The sequence below is a fragment of the Ammospiza caudacuta genome, chromosome 12 (genome assembly GCF_027887145.1).
Source record: "Ammospiza caudacuta isolate bAmmCau1 chromosome 12, bAmmCau1.pri, whole genome shotgun sequence".
In the NCBI taxonomy this organism is placed as follows: Eukaryota; Metazoa; Chordata; class Aves; order Passeriformes; family Passerellidae; genus Ammospiza; species Ammospiza caudacuta.
The window spans coordinates 7,385,049-7,401,076 of NC_080604.1; the positions used below are offsets into that span (position 1 = coordinate 7,385,049).

At 40.6% G+C, this 16,028-nt stretch overlaps 1 protein-coding gene across 1 annotated transcript in view; it reads left to right on the forward strand.

Moving 5' to 3' along the window:
* Window positions 1-15,595, forward strand: part of SFMBT1 (Scm like with four mbt domains 1) — a 37,881-nt gene extending 22,286 nt beyond the window's left edge. Inside the window, exons 12-20 of the mRNA XM_058813161.1 lie at window positions 1,078-1,120; window positions 2,007-2,071; window positions 3,495-3,634; window positions 5,567-5,676; window positions 7,358-7,533; window positions 8,255-8,433; window positions 8,547-8,792; window positions 9,449-9,577; window positions 10,287-15,595. Coding sequence (XP_058669144.1) covers window positions 1,078-1,120; window positions 2,007-2,071; window positions 3,495-3,634; window positions 5,567-5,676; window positions 7,358-7,533; window positions 8,255-8,433; window positions 8,547-8,792; window positions 9,449-9,577; window positions 10,287-10,427 — 1,229 coding nt within the window. The 3' untranslated portion in view covers window positions 10,428-15,595. The remainder of the gene's footprint in view (window positions 1-1,077; window positions 1,121-2,006; window positions 2,072-3,494; window positions 3,635-5,566; window positions 5,677-7,357; window positions 7,534-8,254; window positions 8,434-8,546; window positions 8,793-9,448; window positions 9,578-10,286) is intronic.
* The last annotated feature ends 433 nt before the right edge of the window (window positions 15,596-16,028 follow it).

Consider the following 16,028-nt stretch of genomic DNA (forward strand, 5'->3'; position numbering starts at 1 on the left):
ATTTTACATGTGCACTTGTGCAAATGTTAATGCCACAACAAAACAGTGTGGATTGTGTGCACATTTGGAGTCAAAATAAAGGAAACTGATTTTCTCAATGGGCCAGGTGGTGATGGTCCCTAGTGACAAAGTGCTGAAGAGTAAACTCTACCTTTTTAACTACACTAGTAGGTAGAATAAGTGTCTTCTCTCAACTGCTTAGTGAGGCATGTTTATTAAAGTTTCATGGGATTGGAGAAACTGAAGAACTTCTTCAGTGTTCATTAATAAGAAAATTTTTATATTGAAATGAGCTGTTATTTTCTGCAAGTCAAAGCAAGAGAAATTAATCCAGTTGCACTGCCAAGGACAGATGAGGAAGAAGAGGGGGGGATCCTAATTAGATAAAAGATGATTTGAAAAAAAAATCCAGAAGTTTGTTGGGGCTAAAGCATGAAATTGCTGATGAGGCATAATATGTTGCATTACCTTGTTTTATTTTACTACCTGGTTGTGAAAGCCAGAATTAGCAAGTGGACCCATCACCTAAATGACTGATTTGGTTGCAGCACTGTGTTCTTGCACAGCAGCTGGCTGAAGTCATTGGTGTTTCTAACCAGCTGATTTCATTCCATTTCAAAGTTAAAGTGCTGAAGTTACTGTGCCAGTAAAGTGACATGTTGGGCCAAAGAACATAACCTTTGGGTGCTGCAAAAGAAAGCATGGCATTCCTTTTTTTGGCTAGTAGTACAGGTGGTTTAGAGGCTCTGATGCAAATAAAGAGGCACAGAAAGTAAAATTTCATAGAAAACTGGGCATATGCATGCTTGATTTAAAGAATTTTTAATAGAAGTTGAAGTAAACCTTCTGGTTCTCTTCAAATTACTTGGGCCAGGGTACTTCTCGTGCAGCTGGGTCAGTTGTCTGACACTGCAGTGATGGGAACATAGATCCTTTTTGCTCTATAACTTAAAGAAATGGGTCCAATATATATATGTGTATATATTTATATATGTATATATATATATATGTATATATCTTAGTCTAGATGCTTCATTTGATTTCTTCTCGTATTTTGCTCTTTTTTTTTTCTTTCAGTAAACAAGCAGAAAAAAATTGCAGTAGTTCAACCAGAGAAACAGTAAGTAACAGGTTATTGGCTGTTGTTTTTTGTTGAGTTTTTTCTCTTTATTTTTCAACTGGAAAATATGCTGTGTTAGGGAAGATGTAGATTTGCAAAAGTGCTGTACTGAGGGTTGAGAGATTCCACACTCCATTTGTGTTAATGCTGATAGATTCTGCTGATGTTCAGAAAGACCTTTTGCACTACAGTAAGGAGATAGAAAGCCTGGAATTTGGTTTTTTTGGAATTGCTCCTTCCCAGATTAAATTTGGCCCAAAGCAGGCAGAAAGAAGAGTTCTGCTAATATCTACAATGAGTCTAGAAACTGTGTCGTGCACGTGGAGCTCAGTCTCATGAGCCTGCTCAGAAATGCTCCATGGAATGCTCACAGTTGGCTTTATTGACTCTTACAGCTTTACAAACACCAGAGCTGTCAGTAGTCCTGCCAGTGTTTGCATTGCTCCTAAAATACTGAGCAGTCTGTTCCCCCATGTTTTGCAGTTGGGATCCTTACCAGAGTACTGGAGTCATTTTGGTTGTATTTTGTTTCAAAGCCAGCTTTTTCAGAATGCATAAGGTGAGGGTGCACTGCCTGTGCTGTGAAATGTGAAGTTAGGAGGAGTCAGGGGATGCAAACTCCTGTGGGTAGCTTTGGGAGGTGTCTGTCACCATGGTGGCCCAGGGACTTCAAGCAAGGAAGGATTGCTGCTGGCTGTAGCAGGACAGAAGTCCTTTCCAAATGGAATTTGGTAGTTTCTGTATGTCATTGTGAAACAGGGGAGGTCTAAAAAGCAGGTTAATAAAGCTGGAGCTGAGGAAAAAAAGTGTTGTGGTGCTTTAGTAACAGAGAGGTGACTGTCATGACTATCTGTCTGTTTTCCCAACCTGCTTCTTTCAATTTCAGAATTTTATCTTCAAGGACAGTTCATGATGGACTAAAGAACCAGGAACTGAACTCTTCTGACTCAGGTATTGATCACAGAGGTCAGGCTAACAAAGGCAATATCCTGTAAGAGTTCACCTGCTCAGTCCTGTTAGGAGAGGGAAGGAGAGGAAAGAGTTTGGAGATTTTCATCCCTTGATGATTTTTTGAACTTCAGAAATGAATGAAACAAACAAAAACCTGCAGTTACTTGTGTTCTGCATTTCATATGTGCATTAAGCCTGGAAATCAGATTCTTACACCAGAACATTGCCCATCCAGCAGAGGATCTGTGAAGCTGAATGTTCATTGGGACCATGCAGGTGACCTTCTGTTGTCACCTGTTCAGTTTGATAATGTAGGAGAAGCAGGTGTGCTATATTTGTGCTCAGAGTTGTTGGATTCTGGCTTTGGGAAGCAGATCTCTCTGGTTTTATTGTTAACTTCATCATGGTGATAAACAAAACCAATTCAAACAGCAAACTGCTTTGTGTGCCAGATGGCAAAATCTAATAGTTTTCTCAACTGTTGCAAGAAGGAATGTGATGAATAAGTACATCTGCTGGTGAAAGTCACACAGATCCATCCATTTGGCAACACTGTGCCTCCTCCTCTGCTGTTTTCTGTACAGTGAAGTGCACATCTGAAGCTTCCCTGAAAGCGAGATAAAAATGATGTGTCCTTGTTTATCATTTTAATTGGCTTTTAATAGAGTCATAATGTAAATTTGACTTCATTTATTTATCTGCCAGTTTTCAACTGCTGAATTTAAAGTCTTTAAGTGGTAGTGTTGCTCAGCCAAGAAAAACTAGAACACTACTGGGTAAAACAATATTGGTTTTGTACATAATTGTATTGCAATATATATTAATACTTGAATTTTGAGCAATGCTGAACCATTATTCAGATTCAGAGAGCTTGATGTCACTTCATTAAAGGTCAGTTTATCAGTTGCTGAATCTTTTGTTTGCTAATCAAAGGAAAAGGATTTAAAATTCAAAACAATGTGATGCTGCAATTTAGGATAAACAGTGGAGAATAACTGCCAGTTTCTCTGATGGCAGAAGTTTGGGGGAGAGAAAATTTATCTGTAATTGCTGTGTAGGAACTGCTTCTGCTACCAAAAAATTGGGATTTTCTTTGTCTTTGCTGTTCTTCATGGTGTGGTACCATGAAGCAGCAGACTAGCCAGGAGGGAATGTTTCCTTTCTGATACATGACCATCTTTATTTACTGCAGCTTGACAATTTGTGTTGGGTGGGTGTGAAGTATGAAAAATGTTTTGACAACGGGGAATAAATGATGGTGCCATTGCAAACGTGACACAGAAAGTACCTCAAATCCCTGTCATTCAAAACTTTTCCCCTCCTTTTTTTACAGCAGATAAACTGTTACCTACTGCGAGATTCTTTCCTGGGGCATTTGCAGCGTGTGATTTCAATGTTTGTTTTCTCATTTCTCACTTCTCAGTGGTAATTAACGGCAAGTACTGCTGCCCAAAGATCTACTTCAACCACCGGTGCTTCTCGGGGCCTTACCTGAACAAAGGCAGGATTGCAGAGCTGCCCCAGTCCGTGGGACCTGGGAACTGTGTGCTGGTGCTGAAGGAGGTGAGCTGATGGACATCTTTTATTTTATATTTTAGTTTCTTTTGAGATTGACTCCAGAAGGAGCTGCTCAAGCACTGCATAGAGAGGCCTACAAATAGCAGAGTATCTTAAACACCAGAGTATCTGTCTAATTACAGATGGGTAATTCAGAAATTTAAGCTGATGATAAGTAAGGAGTGTCTTTTTGCATATAATAAAGTATAAATCATGAATGGTTTTATGAATGGCTGATAAGAGTAAAAGCCTCTCGTTTATCTAAGTAACACTCAGCCTTCTACTGCTGAATTTTATTTTCTGTTAAAACAGTATAACCTGTAATTACCACAATCAAAGGAGTTAGTGTCTTTTTATAGCTGTAATAAATGTTTCCATTTTAATTAACAGACATTAGCTGGAGATAATCCCAAGATTCCTTTACAGTTTGCACTGTTGATGGTAAAACAGAGGAAATACAGATTTTCTTAGTCAAAATGGCAAACTACATTCAGTAATTGGGAAATGAAAAGAGTTATCTGTGCTTTATAAGTTGGATACAATTTGCATAGATCAGGTGAAATTACAGTTTGGCTTCTTAATGTAACTGAGGGAGGAGGAAGCCATTCTTCAATGCCAGAGAGCTTCTTCTCCAGAATGTTTTTCACAGCAAATTTACAGATACTTTAATGTAATAATTATTTTTCTGAAATTTCAAAAAAGATCATGAGGTGGTTATTATCTGACCTGAGAGGCTGGAAGTTTCCCAAGACTGGAATATAACTGGATATAACTGGATATGCACACTTGAGCTGTCATGAAATGATTACTTTATATATAAGAATTGGCTTAACATACCTGGAATTTTACCTTCCATACCAAGTATCTTAATGGGGAGAGAGCTTTAAGATTTTCTGGCAGACATGCTGTAAAACAAGAGTCTGGTTGTCAAGAATCAAGCAGACTATTGAAAAAGGGCCAATTTTGCATGCAGAAAAGTACCCTATCCTTTCTGCCTATTTCAGTATTTTATTGAAAGAACTGCAAAAGAGCAAATGTGAAATTCTGTGGCAGCTTCATTTAATCTTGAAGGTTTATTCTGCTTCATTGCCTGAAAGCAGAAAGTGTGCACAAGTCCTGCTGATGTGCAGGTGCTGAGTAGTGCTGAAAGTTCAGTCAGTATGTTCAATTGTATTCATTTCAGTTGTGAGTCTTGCTCATTGTAGGGATCCTAGAGTTTGGTGCTTGCATTATACCTAACAGTTCTCTTTGATTTCTGGACTGCTGCATTAGTAGCAATAAAACTGCAAATTTGTAATGTCAAGGTTGTTATGCAATCAGTTGGGAATGATTTGGAATAAGCACACAGTGAGCGTAAAAAGTACAATTAGAGTGCACATTTTGTACTGTCCCCCACTAACTTCAGGTTATTCACAACTTCAAGTTACTTTACAGTACTCAAGAAATTATCATTTTATTAAAATAGAGACCTTATCATGGTTCATGGAAGCAAAACAGGAGAGTTTAGGATTCTGCACTATGGTTTTGTTGTTAGTAGGCAGCAAAATCCTGCAGCGTTTTTTGGCACAACTTCACATGACACACAATCTTTAAGATAATCGCTCAGATTTAGCCAAGGTTATGCAAGTTTGGGAGTTCTCAGCCCCAGGCATTAATTTAGTGATGTGTAATTCAAGGGCAATGACTTGGAAATTGCTGGATACACTCGTGACTCTGCAGACGAATTCTGAGGGCTGGGAAGGCCCAAAGTGTCGGCTGCTCTCAGTGCTCGTTTTGGCACTGTCAGGAGGTGTCTGTAATCCTGCTGTGAATGAGTGCTTTGATGCTAGATAATTTGGATGAATAGGAGTAATTTCCTATTCTGCCCTGGCACTTTAAAACAGATTTATTGTACAAATAACTTACACATGTTTCCTGCTCTTCCCTCCCGTGCTGTAGGTTCTCACTTTATTGATCAACGCCGCCTACAAACCCAGCCGTGTCCTGAGAGAGCTGCAGCTGGATGAAGAGGCTGCCTGGCATGGCCATGGAGAGACCCTAAAAGCCAAGTAAATTCTTGTCCTGTTCCCTGGCTCCTCAGGCCCAGTAGCTGTTTTCTGCAGGCTGTGCTTTAGCTTACATTCCAGGGAAGGAAAAATTGCTTAGAGCACATCAAGATGCCAGCAGCCATCAAGTGTTGAATTCTTTATAAATTTCTTTATGAGTTCTGGGGAGTGCATGTGATTTTAATGCTACATAATATGGCAGTGTACTCTGCTACAGGCTTGTGAGCAGCTAGAGACTGGTGTGGCACTGGTACAACATTGTACTGACAGACCTCTGGGTGATTATTTTAAGATTTAAGATTATTTAATTCACCTGAAGATAATTATCAGTGTTTTAAAGCAAAAACATGTACTGCTTGGGAAGTTTCTCAGGCATTTCCACACAAATTTCTTAGTGGAAAAAGATTCTTCAGAAATAAAGTTAGAAGCTTTGAAATGGCCTCACATGGATGGCTTTCTAGAGCAGTCTACCCTAAAGCACTCCCAGTTTTCCTGCTGAGCTTTTTGGGTTGAAGCTTCTTTGCAAGATTATTTTTACAGCTAGGAAAAGAGCAGTGAACATATTTGCATATATTTGATAAGTCCAGATACTCCTTTATAGTCTAGGGATGGTTTTGTAATTAGGTCACTGTGTTTGCATATTAGAGATTAGATTTTCCCAATGTGCCACTGCACACTTCCCTACATAATTTTGAACATGTCAGTAATTCTTTTGTTGGATCAGTTTCATGTACAAAAATACATCTTTCCATATATTGGAGGACTGCTCTGAATTGGGCAATAGGAAGATGACAAAGGTTAGTGTAAATAGAAGGTATAGCTGAGGAATAAAGAAAAAAAATATTTGTTTAGTCTAGATGAAGTTGCTGTTTGCTTTCTTTTGCCATAGTAGTAACACTAGGGGTATCTGTGATGGACTATTATGATACAGTTGGTTTTTTCAAGGTATTACCTAGGTACTTGCAGGCCTGAAACATATCTGGTAGATATCAGCACATGCTTGTAGCTGTGCTGGGAGGGCAAAGCAGAAATACTGAGCAGCTCTGGTAGATATTGCACAGTGCAGCTCTTTCAGTGTAATGGCAAGTTTGGTGAACAAAAAGGAACAATTTCTTAATTTAAATCAAACAGGAACAGTATGTGGAGTCATGCAAGTGACTGTCCCAGGGAATTGTTCAGCAGTTGGACAAAAGCTGATAGGAAATGTGGCAGTGGTCCCCTTGTCTCCATAGGATGAGCACAGAAAGGCTCACCAAAAGCTGTCTGCAGTTACCTGAATGAGCTCAGTGGCTGCTTTCAGCCTTGGTTTGAGGAACCAGCCATCCATGGCACAGTGGGCATTTCTGCAGTCCCATAAAAGCAAAGAGACAGCAAACCATCTGTGAACAAAGAAAACAAAATATCTCAACTCTGGGGCAGTCCCCTCAGATGGTGTTTTGTAGTTGTTGATGGGGCAGTGTTGCTGTGTTTGGTACTGTAGCCACCTCTGTGGTGGATTTTCTTTATTTGGGGATCTGACAGAAGAGACATGAGCTCCTGTTTCCTGGACTTGGCAGTCCATAAAGTTCATAATTCCTCATATTTTTTCTCAGTTTCATCTCAGTATTTTTGTACACCTTTCAATGAAATCCTCTTATCCTGGTAATTAGGAGATTCCTAATTATGCCTGTATTTTCACTGCTAGGTACAAAGGCAAGAGCTACCGTGCCACCGTGGAGGTTGTGAGGACGGCAGATCGGGTGGCAGACTTCTGCAGGAAAACCTGCATCAAGCTGGAATGTTGCCCAAACCTCTTTGGCCCTCAGATGGTGCTGGATAAGTGTTCAGAGAATTGCTCTGTCCTGACAAAGACAAAATACAGTGAGTAGATCCCTGATCCACACCAAGGTGGAGTTTGGAGTGTTGTATTTTAGTTTCTTTTGGCTTTACACCAGAAGGAGCAGCTCAAGCACTGCATAGAGAGGCCTACAAAATATTTGTGTTCCAGTGTGTAGGAGAGAAAAAATTAATTCTGAATTGAGTGGTAGAACCATGGCTTAACTTCTGTTGTGTGCTTAAAACTTTATCTTTTTAAAACAACTTTTGGGACAAGAACTGACTAATGTTGTAATTTAAGTAGCATTATAATTACTTTTATTGATTTGTTGTGGGGAAAAAATGCAACACCTTCAAGCTATTTTCTTCATTTTTTGGGTTTTTGTAGGCTGGCTTCAACCATTTGACTTTGTGAGAACAAGCAGTGCATTAAGGCCATGTTTAAAAACTACAAATCATCATAAAAAGTGCCGTTAAATTGGACCAAATCTTTGATAAGTTTTGTATAAAACAGAATCATTTGGAGGCTTCCCAGAGATGGAGGAAGTAAATCTTTACAGGGCAAACAAAATTGATCAGTAACTCTCGTTCCTTAAACCAAATTGAAGTAGAAAATACAGACATAGTGATTTTGAAGATTTGCAGAACTGGGATTCCTATTGGGAAGTGTCCTTCTACTGATATTCCAGTCCTGATGAGGGGCAAGCATAACTAGTGACCCTGAAGGTGCATTTCAGCAGTGTGCTCCTTCCCTCTGTCCTGGCAGCACACTATTATGGCAAGCGGAAAAACAAGCGGATAGGTCGGCCCCCGGGCGGCCACAGCAACCTGGAAGTCGCCATGAAGAAACCAAATAAAAGACGGAAGAGACGAAAACATTTCTTTGTTCATAAGAAAAAACGTTCTTCCACGTCTGTGGATAACACTCCAGCTGGATCTCCCCAGGTAGGACAGTGCTTATGGATCTGGGATCTGATCTTTGACTGCTTCATTTGAAACAGCAAACCTTGTAACTTCAGGGTTACAGCTGCCTTTTTTCTTTTCTCCTAACTCTTCAGGGCAGTGGGGCAGAAGAGGAGGATGACCAAGATGAGGTGGATGAAGAGTCTCTGACTGAGGACAGCACCTCAGAGCACCAAGATGAGCTGCTTGAAGAATCAGAGGTGTCAGAGAAGAAATCCCTGTCATCCTCTCCCACCCAGAGTGAACTGTCTCATTCCCTGGCTCAGGACCGAGACAAGAGGAAGAGAAAGCTCAGGACCTTCTCCTTTTCTGATGATGAAAACAAGCCTCCTTCGCCAAAGGTAACTTGGAATGTGGATTTCTGCTCTGGCTTGTTCCCTGCTGAGCAAGCACCAAAATCCTGGGGGTATTAACCACAATGTGTATGTTCTCTGTTTCTCCGTGAAGGGTGTTGTGAAAACTCTACAGAATAATTAAAATCCATGATGTTTGTTATGGTTTATAGTATTTGCAGGGATCCCCGTGGCAGGGAGGAATGACAAGGACAACTCCATCTTATCAGAAGGCTAATTAATTACCTTATTATACTATATTATTCTATATTATATTACACTATGTTACATTACATCTAAATTGAATCTGCTATGCACTCAACTCTGCACACACTGTCCAGAATCTCGTGACTGTCACCCAATAGTTCCGACACACACACACACACACTCTTGGCCCTGATAGGCCTAGGACACAAAACACCATCACTTTGGGTAAACAATCTCCATACTGCATCTACTTTAGCACAATACAGCCACAGCAAAGAAGATAAGAATTGTTTTTTCTTTCTCTGAGGTTCCGAGAATGTGAAACCCAGATATCTTGTTGGGAAGAATTGTGCCTTACTTTTCTCTGTGAAGAGAAATGTGGCAACAATGATTGATTCATAGGACTGTAATAAAGACCAAGCATATGTGATATTTTGGAATTCTTTTGGCTTGTCTAGGACATAAAGATGGAAGTTGCTGAAAAGCTGCAGCTGGACAGTAACCCTCTGGAATGGAGCGTGGCTGATGTGGTACGATTCCTCAAATCCACTGACTGTGCTCCCCTGGCAAGGATTTTCCTTGATCAGGTATCATTTTCTGGCTGCTGAATGTTGAATCTGTCACTTGTCTTCTTATCCCCTAAGGAGTCTGAAAAAGAATTTTTTTAATAGGGTTCTGAGGAAATAAACAACTTGGGCAATCTGTGGCAGTTTGAGAGATGAGAGTTCAGGGAATGACCAGAATTTTTCAGGTTTCTCACTACTGGGGGGGAGGATATTTTGGTCTGCAGAGCATCTGAATCTTAAAACTACAAATAATGCCTACAACAATGCACTGTGACAAAAGTCAACATTTTATTTGCATCTTGGTGTTAAACTTAGCCACAAAAACAGTGTCTATTAAAACTGTACTATTAGAACTAATGGTTGGGATGGTTTGTAGTGGTGGATGTTGCAGATGTACTTTACCTTGTGGAACTTCTATTTCTATTTTTTATTTAGAAAGATGCAATGGTTGGTTAAAATTACTTTCTGCATGAAATTCCCTTGGGTTTTTTTGTTGGGTTGTATTTTTTACAGTAGAATCTCCTGAGAGTCTGTGCCTTGGTGGATTTCAGCTGGCATTTTAAGAAAGGAGTTAATTTGTTGTGTGTGAGAGAGATTTTTAAGCTGCCTGGGGAACATGAAAGAAGCATCTAATTCACAAACGGTCACAAATCTGAAATTACAGCGATTAAAGCTGAAGGAGCAGGGAGAATAACAACAAAGTCACTCTGGAATTTTTGTCTTGTGACAGGAAATCGATGGCCAGGCACTGCTGCTGCTGACCCTGCCCACTGTTCAGGAGTGCATGGACTTGAAGCTTGGACCAGCCATTAAACTCTGCCATCACATTGAGAGGGTCAAACTTGCCTTCTACCAGCAGTTTGCGAACTGAGGAGCAGCCAAGTTGAAGTGGACCTTTGAAGCACAACTACAAAACCATGCTCCTTCTTCTCTAGCAAGTAAAGCCAAATGAACTTAAACTGAGGCCCTGGTGACCTAAAAGTGTGTGTCAGCCTCAATTTTCTCTATTTCAACAGAAGGAAGACAACATCTGGAGCAAAATGCCAATGCAAACACAGGAGCTACTCTACCAGCTGCCAGCTTGGGAACACAATAGTCTCTTGCTCTATGGTTCCCTTTTTTTAATGTATTTTTTAATGATGACAGAAAAGTCTCCTCTTGTGGGAAATGACATTTCAATAGTTCTGTTGGCACGGAACTTTAAAAGGAGAAACGGATCCTGTTTACGTTCGCATGTAGGCTGCCAGAAATAACCTTTCTGTTCCTGATGTTTCACAGAATCCCCTGCTCTCCCTGTGCATGAACACTTGCTTTACCACAGCACTGACTTTGGAATGTGTTCTTTGCACATTCGTGTGTTAATGTTGAGATTTTTAATGAATTTGTTCATTGTTAGGACAACAATGTGGCCACAGGGTTCTGAATGTACAGTATAGCAAGAGTGTGGTTCCTTTTGAAGTTTTTGTTTGTTTATTTTGGTTTGTTTCACTGTTGTTGGTTTTGCTTTTGTTTTTGCTACCTCTGTAGCCTGAACAGTAGAAGTGATGAACTAAAAAGGGAGGGAACTGCTCTTTCTGGACACGTGGTCCATGGCTGCACAGCAGTCTGGCTTCTGTGGGCATGTCCAGAGTGCAAACCAATGTCAGCTTCTGTTCCAAAGCTTTAGCTGAAACTTCTGTAGGCATAACCTGGATGTTTCCTTTTTTCAGATGTCAGAAAACTGAATTATTTTGCACTTCTCTTACAGGCAGGCTATAGGACATAAGGAAGGAAAGAGAAAGTGCCTCTGCATTTTCTATATTTGGGTTGTCAGATTTTTATTTTTTTCTTTATTGTATGAAGTTATTTCCTTTTTCTTCTAGCAAACAATTGGGTCATGTACATAGAGCCTGTCAGCAGACTTTTGCTTTGCTACCTGAACATCTATTTAGAGAATACACTAAGGAAACTGCAATCAATAGAGGACTGCAACATAGCTCTGCCAGTGTTTGCATTCTGGAAACTCTTATGAGCTTGACTTTGTATTTTTAACTATCTACAGATGCTCAGGATGAGACATGATGAAAATTTGGTGAGTTGGCAAGGGATTTGTGTGCTTTTATTACAGAAAAGGAAAAGGACCAGTGGGGCATCTTAGTTCCATCAGTAGACTCACAGTAGGATGAACTGCTGATTTTAATTTTCCATGGTAATAAAACCCAATCAGCCACTTGCTGTAGGCCAGTGCTTTACACTTGGAGTAACAGGGCTTATGTTACTTTCCATTAAAGGTGTGGGGAAACTCACATCAGGCTCAAGATCTGCATCACATCAGTGCTGAGTTTCAGCTGGCTTGCATTCATTCACTCTGCCTGTTCTCAGAGTGTTTGTGTTTGGAGGAGCACAGGCAGGAGCTGGATGTGTGCAGCTCTGCTCCTTTATGTCCTGTTCAAATCCATCTGCAGGAAGCTCCTGGCCCATGAATGCATGTGAGTTAGGAAGGTGCTTGCTGCAGGAATGGCTTTAGGAAGGATACAGTTATTGGGTTCTGATGAACAGGGATGACTCTGCTTAAATGGAATGATTGGAGTGTCCCTTAGGCCCAGTGTGACTGTCCATTCCAAAGCTGTGAGCTGCAGGATTCAGCAGGATGTGCTCTGTAGGCTGAGAGCTGAGTTGGCATAGCCTGTGACTTCACCTGCCCCCTTGGTGCTGAGGGGGAGCTGCCTCCAGTGAAAAGCAGAGCTCAGTAACTGGGGCTGGTTGCTTCTGCCCCTAGAGTAACTGCCTAGTCAAGGCAGAACTATTCACACAATTCTTAAAATCAGATTTTTTTTTTCATTCCAGAATCAAAATGTCAGATTATTTATAAGCTGAATATTGCTGAGGGAGGGCAGTGTGTAGCTAGGACAATTTTTCTCCCATATTGTAAGCAGAGTGTGAAGACACAATTAAATTGAAATCAAAGTGTCCCTTTTTCCTCCTTACACCAGATATGTGGCCAATAAATGGATGATTTGGCTCTTCATATTGTGCTTAGATCATTTGCCTGTACACCAGTCCCTTAGGACAAACTCATTCATAAGCCATTAGGCTTGAAAAAATTTCTAAAGAAACACTGCTGCTTTGCTGTCAGCAGCTTGTCTTGAGAAATTTGACCAGCAGAGAACTTCTGGGCTGCAAGATGATGCTTTTGGGTCAGTGCAGTAGAATTCCCAGAGTTCTGTTGTCCTGGTGCCCAGCAGGATTGCCCTGCATAGCCAGGAGATGTTGCTTCCACCTTTCCCCATGGACAGATAGATGTCTTTTTAAGTAGCTGTCAGGAGAGAACAGAGCTGAACATGTCATTTAGTGGACCTGTTAACATGGTGCCTGGGGTTTTAAATACAAATGTCATTCTCCTTTTCTCAGTAAATAAAGCAGTCAGCAGTTTCAGCCCTTAGTGGGATGCTCACTGGTTACCTTTGGCATGTTTTATAGGCTGGATTTTTCTGCCTTGTTTTGGGAGGCACTGACAGTCTGGTCCCAATGGGATCTATTTTTGTTGAGATTTTCAAAAGGGATGTTTTCATTATTTGTGAAATGTTTTTATGCTGCACACGGGTACTGTACACTCTGTTTCCTGGAAAAAAATGCACTCTGTTTTATTGCTGGATTTAAAAGGGATAATTGGGGCTTTATCTTGATGGATGGTGTTTCTACTTGACTCTGTTTCAAGTTCCTCTTTCTCTGTGCGTGGCAGATGACACAACTGCACTTACTTGTTCATCTTACTCCAGTATGACTTGAAATGAGCTCACGTGCTGCTTTAGTCACTCTTTCTTCAAAACTGGATTTTGTGTAGCTGGTGGCTGAATCTTGGATTTGGATGAGAGCAATGTTTCACCATCAGAAATCACTGGGACTGCAGTCATTTAGGGTTCAGGGGTTTGTGCTGTCCTCTAGCACATAATTCACCACACAGTACAACAAAGCTGGAGTCCAGGAAAAGGCACTGATATCTTAACAAATGCCTCCAGTACAAGAAAATGAACTCTCCACTGAGCCTTGTGTACTGTTAATGTGGCTGGGAACAGGAGTTTACCCTTGGCTTGACCCACTGAGGGTTTCTTGCTTGTCATGTTTTCATATGCATTGTGCAGTGTTGGGTTTGCACAATGCACCTTTAGAAACCTGGTGGTGCCACTTTGGCTGGGCTAAGCTTAGCCTTGTTAGGCAGGAGGATTTTGCTGGGTCACTGTTGTGTGCTTTCTGCACCAACTCAAGGATTCTGTAACAGAAGTATTTGACCTCCAAAAATGCCACGGAGGTTTAATGTGGTAGAATTATTCCCAAAGCACAAGCAGCTTGCAGTCCATCCTAAACTGAAAGCAATCCTTCCAGGCAAGGAGAGGTACAGCACTGATCTTTGTGAATGAAGATTACTTTTTTCCTATTTCTAAACATTTCTGAAAGTTCCTCTTTGAGGAATTAAATAAAAGGCAGATTAATTTCTGTATTGTATAGAACCCCAGGAGTGTTTGCAGTCTCTCCTGGGGTTAATGGAAACAGTACATACAGAGTTTGGGAGTGGTTTTAAAGATTGCATTCTCTGTCACAACTTTTAGCAGTATTTTGTTGTTTTAGGATTTGCTAGTGTTTGTTCTTTATTCCAGTGATGCTTTAAAGGAGGGAAGGAGTATTTAGCTGCTAGGTCCACAGAAGTGTAAATATATTTACAGGCAATTGGACTGAGCACTCCATTCTTCTGTATGAAGTACAAGCCTTGGTACTTTGTTGGCAGAAAGCCCAGTGGCTTGTGAGATTTTTGAATGTAATGGAATAGGCTTCAAAACTATCGAGCTCGAGTTGGAGACTGGATGGATACCTTTGGACCAAATCTCTTGTTACTAAATGAAGTAGCCTTACCAGAAAGCCAAAAATATGATCCTGTACAAAGCTACTCCTTAACCAGTCCTGTCACAAAGTGTCAGCCTGGTTACTGCCTACAGTGAGCTCAGAGTACCTAAAAGTAACTAAGCACAAAGACATAGGCTGGGTCAGGAGACCTCAGATGTAGGATGAAGGCTCCCTTACAGGGGATTGTGTGCTGACCCTTGTTTCAGAGTGCTGCTGCCCTTCCCCAAATTTGCATGTAGCCTTGTTTTCAAAGGCAGCCTTTTGGGTGAAGGATTGGGACCACCAGAGACAAGAAGCCTCTTTTATTGTTGTAAAACCAAAATACCAATCTGTATCAAACACAACAAAAATGACTTAAGGTTAGTGACACTTTGTCCCCGTGGCCATTTTGGTGGTATCTGTTCTGAAATGCACCAGACATGCAAGTGGACAAAGTTGCTCAGTCCAGGTGCCCAGGCAGCAGTGTTTGGCCCAGCTTTAAGCCATGGAAGTGAGCAGATGTGTGCTGACAGAGCTCCAGGGCTGTGGGTCTGAGTGACTTAGCACAAACAATGGCACCCCTGGCCTGGCACAGACCAGGGGGAGCAGCCCTGGGGCTCGGGGACAGCACTGAGCTCTGAGCACAAAGGAATTGTCACCCACTCTGAAAGTTGTTGAGCACCAGTTTCCAAGAAACCTCAAGGCAAAACAAACAAAAAAAATCTGGAGGTGTCATGTTTCTCCTCTCCTTTTTAATTTCTTTTTTTTTAATTATTTCTGTTTAAAATAAATTTTTAAATAATCTCTATAGACAATCAGAGGTCTTCTAGGAATCTCTACCCAAAAGGGTGCCAGCTCCACACCTGTGGGCCTCTTTCTTATACTAACTCATTGGAACTGATGCACTTTTCCTGTATTTTGCCTTTTTTAATAGCTGCTTGTTCTTAAACAAAGATTTAAATGCATCTTGTGTTGTGTCCCTTCTGCTTGTTTTATCTTTCTTTATCTTTTAAAAGAAAATAAATATATATATGCAGTGAGACTGAAGTACTACATGGAAGAGAAACATGCACAAGAAAATATGCCTATTAAGTCCCACCATTGTTTGAGCAGGTGTAACAATTTAATCAGAGGATTTTTTTTAAAAATATTTTGGATGGATATTTTACTTGTTTTGTCTGTAAATAGTGTACAAAAGTTTGTGTTATATGACAGTTTTAAGTGGTTGTAAGAAAATTAAAAAAGATACTTAAACTGTTACTGATGGCTTTGGTATTAATATCATAAATACTGCTGCTGACCATGAGCAATTTTCCATCTTGGAAAACTGTGGAAAGTTGTCTGGAATGTTCCATTGCTTGCATAAAAGGTGAATGCAAACCACATAAATACCACTTGGAGAGGCTTCATGCTGATTGGGTTTATTCAGTCCCCTCAAATGGAGGAGTCCTCTTTATCAAAGCTTCTTCTAAGGTAACAGGTTTTGTTTCACAGGATGCTGAATCCAATTAATATACAGGAGCTGAGGACAGGACCTACAAATTGGAGTCATTTTCTTTTATTGCCTTCTTCAAACCTTGGAAGATGCTTGATACAATCCACTGCAAACCTTGCA